The sequence below is a fragment of the Rhyacophila brunnea genome, unplaced genomic scaffold, assembly GCF_057557595.1.
Source record: "Rhyacophila brunnea isolate RB1 unplaced genomic scaffold, BYU_Rbru_1.0 scaffold_24, whole genome shotgun sequence".
Lineage (NCBI taxonomy): Eukaryota > Metazoa > Arthropoda > Insecta > Trichoptera > Rhyacophilidae > Rhyacophila > Rhyacophila brunnea.
Window position 1 is genome coordinate 22,293,511 of NW_028232904.1, and position 13,273 is coordinate 22,306,783.

At 32.6% G+C, this 13,273-nt stretch overlaps 1 protein-coding gene across 1 annotated transcript in view; it reads right to left on the bottom strand.

Moving 5' to 3' along the window:
- The window catches only part of LOC147069208 (uncharacterized), a 99,213-nt gene extending 90,932 nt beyond the window's left edge, over nt 1-8,281 (bottom strand). The window contains exon 1 of the mRNA XM_085951070.1: nt 6,431-8,281. Coding sequence (XP_085807196.1) covers nt 6,431-7,355 — 925 coding nt within the window. The 5' untranslated portion in view covers nt 7,356-8,281. The remainder of the gene's footprint in view (nt 1-6,430) is intronic.
- Nucleotides 8,282-13,273: the final 4,992 nt, after the last annotated feature.

The following is a 13,273-nucleotide window of genomic DNA, read 5'->3' on the forward strand; positions in this document are numbered from 1 at the left end:
TGCAAATTTTTGTTATAACTTACTAAACTTGTACTTGCTAACTATTTTAATAAACTATTTCTTTCACAAGATTATAGAATGTATAGTAAGTAATGTGGTTACAGGTTCAAGTCCCGTCGGATGTCGTATTTAAAAAAAAAGATTTTTTATAGTAAGTAGGTATATATCTGAAGTTTTTTCAATAAAAAAATAACATTCTTAAATCATGTGAATTATTCGTCGAATAAAAGAATTAGTTTATTGATAACATTAAGAATCTATTGGACTAAGAAAAGTGGATTATTTTTAAACTATTTCTTTTGATCTAAGATATTATTAAACTACGTGTTGAATATAATTTAGTGAAAATATTATTCATTTTCAACAAGCGATCACTGAAGATCCTATTGAAATAGAGATTAGTAATAATTATATTAAAAATAGTGGAAAGTATTCAGTGAAAGTCCTTCTCGGCGGCTTTTGAAAACTCATGTTTATACAATATTCGAAATTATATTTTTAATACTGATTTGACAATTTGTAAATCTAGTAGAAGTCAATATTTTCGGCTGTCAATGTTTGTGTATATAATGCACCTTATTTTGGAAGGTAGACAACTTGGAATACCTAGTACTAAACTTAAATCTATTAGAATTTAAAGATAACTTTAGTTTAAACATAATATTATTACGGTTGCAGCATCTGTCAAAAGCTCTTAAATCGACCAAAGGACGATAAACGTATCTGTTTTTTACCATGTTTTTATTAACTCGTATTCTAGTTTGTCCGGTGGTAGTTTGTCCAGTACAAATCTTGCAATCGATTTTTAACTAACTTCCCGACTAGCTAGACATTTGAAACTTTTGGAATATATCAGAACACGATGCCAACGCATTCTTTTAATACTTTTAGCCATCTTTAAGTAGAATTGAATTCATTTTCAGTTAATTCTGTTTCGTATGAAAAGTTATATCTGAAGAAATCCATAATCCAATCCACTATTATTGGTTCCTAACGGAGTGGTCCTAGCAACTAAATTATGAATATATACATGCGTTACTATGGAAATCAAAATGACATTTCAGTATTCTATATTTGTTTGTTGCAAAATAGCAAAAAAATGATTTGTTGACAATTTCCTTATTTGCCCTAAATTATTAATACATAGAATTGTTAAGTTTATATGATTCAACAGAAAATTTAAAAACGTGGTATATGAAAAGTTATTTTTATCTTGTAATTATTTTTATTATTATTTTATATATTCTCTTCGTCTCTCTTGTGAGGATAATATTTGTTATAATGTAAATCTCATGTTGTATACGTCTTGAATTTAGATTTGTTATGTCCACAACGTTTTGTTTTCTTAAATAAATGTAAATGAGATACTACGATGCAAAAATATCTTTTAATACTTTTAGCCATCTTTAAGCAGAATTGAATTCATATTCAGTTAATTCTGTTTTGTATGGAAAGTTATTAGTTTTATAAAAATCCGTAAAAAGTAAAATACTATTATTGGTTGCTAAGGGGGTGGTCCTAGCAACTAAATTAATAATATAGCGTTACTATGGAAATCAAAATGAAATGTCAAAATGACATTTCAGTATTCTATATTTGTTTTTTATTTACTTCATATCAAGTACAAGTTTGAGCATATTGAGCATAATAATTCAACAGAAAATTTAAAAACGTTGTATATAAAAAGTTCTTTTTATCTTGTAATTATTTTCATATGCGTCCTGCAGGCTTCAGATGAGACAATTTTATCAAAACCAATACACAGGGCCATAAGCCAAGGCTACACGGTTTTCGTTTATTAAAACATGGCCCCAATTCGCCACCTCGAATTGATATTAACGAAGTTAACTTTGAGGCATTTGAAAAAAAATCTTTATGGTATGGAGGATGGAATAATTCCAATCCCTCCTTAGATTCGTCACTTTCAAGTCCAAGCTCCTCTGTTTCGGCAGTGTTTCAGTACACGGGGTCATGTCTTTAAAGATAATAATGACGGCAGAGCAAGTCAAGATTTTTTTTTCTGAACTCTTTGTGTGTGGCACTAAAATCTTTTCATTCTGACACGTTTATAGCATCATGGAAGGCGGCCGTGTCCACATCGCGGCTGCATATACATGACGGTTGGAGACGGGGTAACTCGAATCATTGTCAAAGGTTCTGAAGTATTGGTCTCAATGTGCGTAAATGAATCGAAAGAAATTTAATTATCTTCGTTAGAAAGTTTGATCATGGCCCCCGCAAGAGGGGAGCCGGCGTAACGGGTCAATCAAATACGTGAAATAACATACATTCTAAATTTTCTCTAATAATAAAAAAGCCGCGTGCGGCGCAATTTTACTGAAAATATATATACATTTAAAAATATGTGGTTGTGCGATAATTATGTATCGATACTCGACAACTCCATAATTCAATAGGTACGAGTATTAAAAAATACAAAATATTGTTAAAAATACACTGAATACTCAGGGCTCGAAATGGACCGGAACGCACCGGAGCGCCGTTCCGGTTCATAAGATCCCCAAAATTTTCGCTCCGTCTCGTGGAAAAATAATTTGACCGTCTGCGCTAGATCGGCAATATAGCAAATGAATCTTACACACTCTTTTTATAAAATACGCTTAAAATTAGATAATTGTGTTAATATTTTCGTAAAATTATCGAGCGCTACGGTTCGTAATTTTTTCCATTTCGAGCGCTGTAAGAATACCTATCCTTAATTTTACCTTGAACACCATTTGGAAAACGCTACTGTAGAGCACCACACTGTCTTTAAGCTTAATGATAGGTGAGGGGCTGCCAGGATGAGGGGGTCATAAGTTTGATAGTTACATTGCAAAAATTGTCGATTACGAAAGTGTATGTCGTTTTAAAAAACAAAACATTTAAGTGCTTAAGGGATTTCTTCTAATAGCTTCACATTGTTCAATTAATATTTTTTGTTACATTGTAATAAACATAGTGATATTTATTACAAACTTAGAAATACCCTTTTGTCTGAAAAGATCTAAATATAAACGACACTTCAATGTGGTGAAATTTCATTTAAATTTATATGATATTACCAATTGACTAAATTAAGGGCCAATTAATTTTTGTCTTCCTGTTTGGCAGCAATCTAATTACTAAAATTAATTAAATTTCTCAACTTTCTGACGAAATATTTGGTCAACCAGACATTTCTTGCTTTGGTTCGGTAATGGCGAGAAATCCACTGAACACCTACCGCATAATTAATAAAATATTACTCTCTCATTTAAAGTCGATTTTGTCGAGGTGTTGTTTTATTATAATAATAACAACACGGGTACGAATTATTAAACTCATTAATTTACTTCACTGTAGGTTTCTGTTATAACTGGTTTAAAGTACGAATGATAATAATATAATACAATATTATTATATAACAATGGTTATTCGGAATTTTTTATCGTTTAAAACGTCATCAGGAATAGAAAATCTAACTGTGTATACATAGTACCGCTTTATTTTCCAGTTATTTTGACACTTTTGAAAGAAAACTGTGCGTTTTGTGTTTGAATTTTTACACGCGTTCACTAAAACAACACAAAGACTCGGTGAGAAAAAATATAATGGATTTCGACCATATTATAGGCGTCATTCGGAATATTATATCTACCAGTGGTGAAGGGTGGAGGTAGGCTGTTAAGATTTGACATGAATAGTGCACACTAAAATTTTTCAGTCATACTTATTTGTTTTCATTGAACTAAGAATACAATTCGCAAATGGTGCTAGTTAGTTTTTAAAATACAATTAAGCCCTGCCTAACGAAACTATTATTGTTTAGGTATGCAATGGGGGATCCGCGAAAAATAGTGCACACTTTTTAGTCACTCTTAAATTTTCGTTAAATCAAGAATAATACACTGGAGGTGGTGTTCTTAAGTTTTTTTTTAAAAATTCATTAAGCCCTACCTAACCAAACTGTAATCGATAAAAAATATTTTTCTTTCTATAAAATATCTAAAATGATGTATGGTATAATGGCATAATTTTAGATATTTTATAGATAAACGATATATTTTTTTTACTGTTATCTACTATAACTTGGATTGGGCAGGGTTTAATTGCATTTTAAAAACTAACAAACACGTTCGACTGACAAATTTTATTGTGGAATATTTATGTCGGATCTTAACAGCTTACCTCCAGCCTTCGCCACTGCTATATAGTCGGCTTTAGTGAATTATTACAGTACCTTTATTAATTATATCCTCTATGAGTGTCCCCTTATTATGTCGGCTAAAAGGGAAGAGCTACTCAAATCTGTACGACATTTATTTGGATCATTCGGTTATTGCGACCTCATTTCCACGAGAGACAACCAACATTAATTATCAGCATTTAGTAAATTTTCGCCGTCATATTGCGAGCTTCTCATCTAGGCTCTATACCGAAGTAACAATATTAGTACAGTAGTTACTAATACTTTATAGTGAACGCCATTCAGTACAATTCGTCACGCCACGGTATACGACCAAAAGGGTATGTTGTATGCGAGTGGTAGAAGGAAATACATATGATGATCGCATGTTTGTTTTCATTGAACTAAGTCTACAATTATTTAGAGATGTAGTCAGTTAATTTTTTAAAATTCAATTAAACACTGCGAAAAAAATAGTCAAAAAATAACCGTCTATCTATAAAATATTTAAAATATTGGCATTAAACCATACAAATATTGGATATATTATAGATAGAATAATATTTTTTATCCATTATAGTTTGGTTTAGGCAGGGCTTACTTAATTTAATATATTATATATATAATGAGCCAACAATGTATTGTGTAATATATATTTTTAATTCAACAAATATGAATGAAAAAGTGTGCACAATTTTGTTGTATCGCCCAAAATATACACAAACTTTTATGGTTTGGTTTAGGCAGGGTGTAATTGATTTACTAAACTAATAAATGCCATCTATAAATTGTAGTCTTAGTTCAATAAAAACAAATACAAAGTTTAATGTGCACTATTTATGGCGGATCTTAACATCCCACCTCCACCCTTCGCCACTGGACTATAGACAGACTGGAGCATTGAATTGCGAGTTATGATGGTTAATGTAGTAATAATTGTTTATTTAGTTCAAATAAATTAATGAATTAGAATTTATTTTAATATGAAACAATCATAATTTTCTATAGTTTGCCAGATTTAAATCGAAATATGCCCCACGATCGACATTTAAAAATTCGTGTCACGGCCTGACTATAGTGGGCCTTGAATTCACCACACAAACACGTCGTGTGGGACTTTACTAAGCCAAGCTGATTAAATTGTATTTGTTAATTAAATTAAAATAAAAATAAATAAATGAAGATATACCGAACAGCATATCCATGAACAAAACAGTTAGGTACTCAGTCGGTGACTGGTGGAAAGATTTAAAGTCTAGAAAAGTTTTAGTTTGACAGTAAACAAAAATAGGCTAGTAGGTAAGTATAGTGAATAAAAAATGTGATAATTGATAATTCACTTGTATAATTTTAAGTTGTGATTATTTTGAAGGTATTTTCTTTACCCGGATCACAGGTTACCTGGTTACCTGTCATTATAAGGTCGCGAATTAAAATCACGTCGGGGTCACCAATATGCGATATTGTAGGTTACGAAAGTAGAGATTATCAATTCGAAACATATACATTACCATTCATAATAATTTCCAAATTACCAAGTTAAAATAGTTATGTTAAACCTTTACATTCAAAATATAGTTTAATATAACTTCATGCTATCTGACGTGTAATAACCACGTATGTATTTGTACCATATAAACGATACAAATGCCAACTTGTCTTTTCCTTCAACACTGCCCATACAATATCACATGTCACATACAGAAGCATCTGAATATAAAATAATATCCTGGGTAGTTGAATAAACAAATAACAACTACACCCCTTATATATAGCAATATTTTATTGATTTTCTTCAATACTAATTTGCTATTTTTTTTTAAAGAAATATCTTCATTAAAATATCACTGAGTAATATTATTATATTCAATGAGTTGAATGTTTACTTTACTGTACTAATACGTTGCAAAATTCTTTGCTATGCTACGATATTTACACACAAAATTATGGCCTGTTTAACGAATATCAAAAAACCTGCTTTGAAATTGGCATTTTCAAATCAATGACATTGTCACATAGGTATTTACTTCGTTTTGAAACTATGTAATTAAAAAACCAGAATATCTGTCACGAATCAATGTATTTTTAATTATTCAGCTGGTCTACTACGCTGTGTATTTATATCGACATTTTTGATACAATAAAACAACCAATATTTTGTATAAACACTTCGAATTATAACTAAAAAGTCCTTTTTATATTAAACCACACACAGCATTCTATATTTTACTATTTATTAGGTTTGTAATAAACAAGACATACCTTTGGCCCAACCGGTGAGGACGTTTCCAAGATATGCGACCTTGAAGACTGGATCCGGCTCGCTAATGTTAACACTGCTGTGTCGCTTCAGCAATCTTCCAATCCCTTTGGACAGAGTTCTGAAGGTGCGCGCCTTGAAGTCCTTGTTACCAAAAGACGAAGAATCAGCACCTCCTTCGCTTTTGGACATAACTCTTTGATTGTGCTCATTGATCTTTTGTCCTATGAGCTTTGGTAAACTTGGCAAAGACCGTCTCCTTTCAGAGACCACGGTCTTTGCTTGAAACACACTGTAAACATTTGAATTCTTCTTATAACTGTGACCATTGCTAACAGCTTTTATTAAATCACACAATTCCTTACATTCGCTTTCTGATTTTCCTTTAGTTATCTCCAATCTAGTTTCTTCTTCTGCTTTCGTATCACAATTATTACTTTCTTCATTATCACAGTGTTTCTCTACATTATTTCTATCAAAATTTTGCTCTAAATCAGCCTTGGTATACCCCAATAATTCACTTATACTATTTCTATTTGTGAATTCTTCTTTGCTAAAATTATTATTTAGTTTATCGCTGTCGTTTTGGAGACCGCTATAGAGCAACGATGAACTCAAATATTTTCCTTTTCTAAGTGAAGAAGTCTTCAACATTAAATTCTGCTCGCTGGAACTTCTTGTCTTTAAAACGTGGATTTTGGTAAAATTTGGAACTGCATGATCCGTTTCATCGACGTCAATAAACCTTCCAGTAATTTCGGCATCATTATCAAGATTTGTTGAACTCTTCGTTACATTATCTCCATTTGAAACATCCCTTTCTGGACTACATTTTTCTGGCATCCTTTCATTACAATCATTTTTCAATTCACCATTTACAGGTTTATTGCGTAAACGACGTGATTCAGAAACGTTTTTATGCGCCATAACGTGTATATTTATTATTTTATATACTTAAAACATATTATCGTTTATTTTAAATACATCTTCTCCACAAATAAACAAAGAATTCTTCAATAAATTCAATAAAACTGTACCAACATTAGAACAGGCTAATATACAGAACTCTCTGAAGATCGTACAACCTGATTATTTACTCCAAAGTCGCAAAATGATAAATAAACGAATAAAACCAATTCGCTTGGTATATTATCGTTGCAAATGGTCAAGTAAGTCCGCAACTACGTGTGAATATAACCATACACGATTTACGCGTGCGATAATGCCAATATGTTCAAGTCTTGATTTCGTTTTCCTTGGTTCACTATATCGAGAATATTAATAGTATTTTTTAGACTTATTAAAATTCAAAGAATGCTTCAATCAATATGCCAGACGTGCGGATGCCAATTTGGGTTGCATCACCGGTCTGATTATGTGCTTATTTTATATTTTTAATTGATTATTATATCAACTTATTTATATTCACTCCACTGTAGAACATAATCATGTTTAATTTATATTATATATTGTTGTCATTGTAATGAAAATTTTAACATTAATGTCTTGGTAATCCGGTGCTGGTAATTAATATGCTCATTTAATTGAAAATTAAACCAGATACATATACTTAATTAAAAATAACCAATATATCGCAAATTTTGTGTATAGATATGTATAAATTTATCTTACACTCCAAAAAGTAATATATTCACAAAAAATATCCAGTTTTATAAATAAAGATTGTTTTTTTTTTAATTACTTATATGTTATTATTAAATTTAAGCTAACTTTGGTATTAAATTTAGTTTACACTAAAAGTTTTAATCACTTCTGAGTAAACAAAAGTAAGTTGTACACAATTTTTTTTATGTTTTACTAACAACAAAAAAACACTGATTTCTTTCAGTACGTATAATAATAAATAATTTTATTATCTATATAATTCTGAATAAACAGAAATAAATCAAACACGTTTTTTGCAATTACTCAATAAACAGCACTTCTGGTATGCAAATCCCGGTCAATTTCAGTTATACAGCGCGTTGCGGAATACTGAATAAATTACACGGCATTTTGTCACTGTTGTTCGGACAACAATATCACTTTTGAATAGCGTTTCACTGTCACGTATATGCGACGTCCATCCGCTATGGCGTTCTGGCGTCAAGTGGTTGCGATTCTGACGGAGCGGGCGCTGCTCGACGCGCCAGTAGCTCGGCAGCTACGACTTGCCGATGATTCGCAGCGATGACTTTGGCATGCGATTATTAATTTCCTCACAGTCGCGACGATGCCTGCCGCGAATCTGAAACAATAGAAGGTGCGTGTTCATATTAGTTGGCAAATAAAATAATAATCAAACATTATTTAGTTTTTTTTGTCTATGAGAATATTTTTTAAATGCTAGCGCGGTGTATCAAAGAACGTAAACAATAGTAATAAATTAGAAAATAGTAAAACATAGAATAATCAATCAGGCCTCTAAAATGCTCAAGTGAGACTTTTAATATAATGTAACAAAAGAAGATAATTCTATGTCGAAACAGCAGACAAATATTATTTGTGTCTAGTACCTAACGGCTTTTTTTTATAATTTTACCGAGGCTTTGACTGCGACTCGCTGTCATATCACCTATTCTCTTCTAGAAGGGGATCCACCGATCAGGCCCTCACTCCAATTATGTTAACCCATTCCAGACAGAATTAATTTTTCAGGATCACTTAAAAAGGCACACTGATTACTAAAATTGATATAACTCATCTATTATTTATATAATTCAAATAAATCTTTTAAATATTTATAGGTTTTGAACTTTTCTATTAAGTATTTATATTTTAAGTAAACTTTGTGTATAAGTGGAATGAAAAAAAACATGTCAAATATAGTTTTTTGGGTTTTTTAGCGTTTTTTATACAAAATGACATAGATAAAAAGTCCATGATAGAAGTAAGCAATAAAAGAAAGATATACTAAAACTGGAGCTAAATATAATACTCTTCAAGATATTTAGAAGATGGAGGGCCATTTTATGTTTTTTACTGTCTCAAACACCTCATACCTAGCGAACTGATCATTATTTTGACAAATTTAAATAAAAATAGATTTTATAAATCAAATATTTCTAAAAAAATATATTGGACTGTATATAACTAACATCATAAAATGATAGCTACATATATTATTAAGTAATTTCAATTTATTAATTGAGTTAGCATTTACTTGGTAGAATTCCATTTTACAAGAAATGAAAATATAATTAATATTAAATTCTACAGGTGAGATTAGAAAATGTAACATTAGACAAGTTAATTGTTTTTTCATAAAATTTAATTTGTTTAACAATGAATTTTGATGTTGATTCTACGTTAACGTTATGAGATTCTGTTAGTTTTTTAAGTTTACGACACTGTTTCTGAAATTTGTCAAATATAATTTGGCTAATCTCTTCGCGAATGTCATAGTCTAATGTATCGAATTCAATTGGATGAAGTTTAAAGGATAATTCTGAATGAAGAAGTTTAATATAATGTAAAAGATTATCACGTTTCCTCATACCCTCCCGGATCTCTGCCTTCAGCCAACGAATAAGAAAATGTATTCTGTCTCTATCTATACACGTATAGTATTTAAGCAAAGGCAAACGGCCTATCTGAATAGTCTTGATAATGGTGTTACAACCGAAATAGCTATCGACAAACCTTTTTAAAAACAAAACAAAAAAAAAAAAACCTGTAGAATTTAATATTAATTATATTTTCATTTCAAGTAATTTCAACTTTTAAAAACATCAAAATATGATTATTTTTTTTTTTGATTTTCATCATGTCCTGCATCCTGTAACACCGGCGCCAATTAAAGAACTTTACAATTTTGCCAAGCTCTTCCGTCTTACCTACCGCCAAGGTGCCTTTCAATTCGTCGAAATTCTCTAAAAGACTAAGATATCCGCAATTTGCAGCTGTAGGTACTCCGTGTCGTTCATATTCAGGGCATTGTACCTACTGCTATATGTACAATGTCCTCCAAAATATCACATTCATCGCAATTAAGGACATTTAATCGTTTACCCATTGTGTGCCCTGTTCTTAGCCAGGAACGGCTTTTGACAATATGTCTGAGATCCATTCTGCAGTTTTTTGGTCATATTGTTCCGCGCAAGGGGAGACTGGTGGTTTTTGGGTAGCTTCCAGGGAAGGCGAAGCAGATTAAGAGCGTCGGCGCGCTGAAGCTGACTAGGGACAGAATTCGCGCTGCCCTGAGAGAATCAGAGGTCGAGAGGAGTGGAAAGTCTTGCTCGCTTAAAAGATGATAAAATTTCAAGCTGGTCACAATCCTCAGTCACGAGGTAACGACCAAGAAGACGACCTGTAGCTCTCTTATGACATCGTGGAATAGCTGTATAAATTAAAAAAAAAAAAACCAACCAGAGGTGCTACGCCCCCATGCCACCTTCAGCAGGCTTTGGTCACTGTGCCGCTTTCGACCCACTGACACCCGCCGTAACCACTATCGCTCGCGGCGGCTCTCGTGGGTGCAGTGCGTAAAGCGCTGGCCTTCGTTCTGGGTTCGATTCCCGGTGAGGACATAATATTTATGTGTTTTTCTCAAAGCCTGTGTGTTTTTGATTGTTCAAAATTACTAAAAACCACCTTGTACTAAAGAGCAAGGACACGGTAATAATATTCTAAAAAAAACACTATCCACCCTTAACTACACGCAAAAATCAACAACGCGCCTATACCTATGAATTTTTAAGTTTCATTATTTTGAAAAGTAAATCGACAACGACCATATTTTTCACATTTACATCCGTTTATGTCGAATCTGTTTTTTTTTTTTTTAATATTGTCTGATCAGAGAAGAGCCATTGTTTGCAGTAGGTACTGGGACTGCCTACAAATATTAGTAAAATAAAATTTACGTATACTGGTTTCAACCGTCAAGTGCCGCGCACAGGGTGACTCAATAATGGTAGTGCGAGTGAGTGACAGCAAGGCCACGAGCTAGTTTCATCATCATAAATGGTCAGTGCCTGGCATCCTTGATATAACCCCCCACCCCAGCATCCGAATCATTCAGTATAATACAGTCCACTAAAATGCGCCGACAAAACATGTAATATACTATTTCTATCTAAAGTAGGCGAAAATTGGGCGTGAAAGAAAAAAATAATCAATAAAAAAAACGTTACAAATTTGAGCTTATCTATCATACATTCTGACATTTAAAAAAATCGTAACGCGCATAATAATAAACAAGCAATATACACTAAATGTTATCTACAACATGAATTTAAAACGGAATAAGTAAGGTTATCATATATTATAGTTCATTTATATCATATATTATAAATACAAGATACCGCCAACATCGTTAATTAATATTTTAACATTGTTGACTAATAATTTTGATATCACGAAGAAAACGGATGTAAAATACTCATTACTAAAACGGTGATAATATCACAATTATTGATAACATGACATAATATCATTAGATTTATATTATGAAATAATAATTATTAAGAAATCAACTTTATGAATCATAAAAATATTCTGAAAAAAAATCAATACATAATAATATGTATACAAGTACACAGTAGGTACATTTTATTTCAGATTATAGACGCTACACTTTCCACTTGCGGTGGGTATAATGGAATAAAAGCTCTTGTGGAAGAAATATGCCATATGGGTATATAACAGGGAACTCAGAAATAATGTAAAATTGAGATACTTAAGAGGGCTCGCACATCAGAACTCGCCGCATGCGTCTTACGACGAATTCGTCGATGTGACGTCATCGTAAACCGAGAAACAAACGTTATCAAATGGAGCTTCGCAGATTGGCCGATGCAACTGCGACGCTGCGACGCTGCCGCATGCGTAGAGTTGCGTTGGCCAGAGCCTGCATGTCGATAACGGCCAATATCGACTCCGCGCATGCGCACAGCCGCACAATCGGCCATTTCTCTCCAGACTGTCGCCGCGTTCGGAGCAGTCGCGATGCGGCGAATGTCGATGTCGCTAGGCAGATGTGTGAGGTTGTATCATGCAACACCAGCCGCCCGTTCTCGGACGTTTTGATTTATGGTGGTCAGGCACACGAGATGAGTTGTGATGTGCGAGCCGGCTAACGGATGTGGAGTAACAGGCAACCGATGTCGAGTGTGGAAGAATATTTGATAAACTTAAACAGGTCAAGAATACGCTTGTCCTTCGTTCTGACAACTGCTCTCGGTTTATGCACTGATGCTCATTCAATATTGGTGTATTTGAAAGTTGCAACAGACACTATTGCGCGTCTATAATGTGTGGTTAATTTTCGTAGGACTATAAACTAAACTCTTAATAAACTAAATTTAAATAATAAATATAACCAAAGAAATAATGTAATAATAACGAAAGTTATGTACCAAATATGTGACAAATTCACATTTTTTTACAATTGTAAGTTTATCTTTGACTTAAAAATTTTTTTTAATGTTTTTAGATACATATTTATTAAATAATATAGTTGAAATTGTAAATTATCAAACAAAATCTCAAATTGCAAGCTTCGTATTTTTCCGCTAGGTTCTCTGTTGGCATAATTTTGAGATGTGCAATATTGAGATAAGTCTGCAATTTTATTGAGCAGTGGTTTGTGAGATAATCAGATAACATCGACAAAACGTGTCTCCGTTTAGCACAGGTGTGTCAATGTGCCATGCGCCTGCGTCGCTTAAAAATGCATCAGGCGCGGTGGAAGCGGAAATGCATCCACGTCCGACTGTCGCTAATGCATAGAGATTGCGTCGAGAATGCACAACAATATTGTCATTTTAAAATGGAACTGCAGTACACTCATGGAGAAACACGATGGCGCCTTGCATAACATTAAATTCTGTACCTTAGAGCTG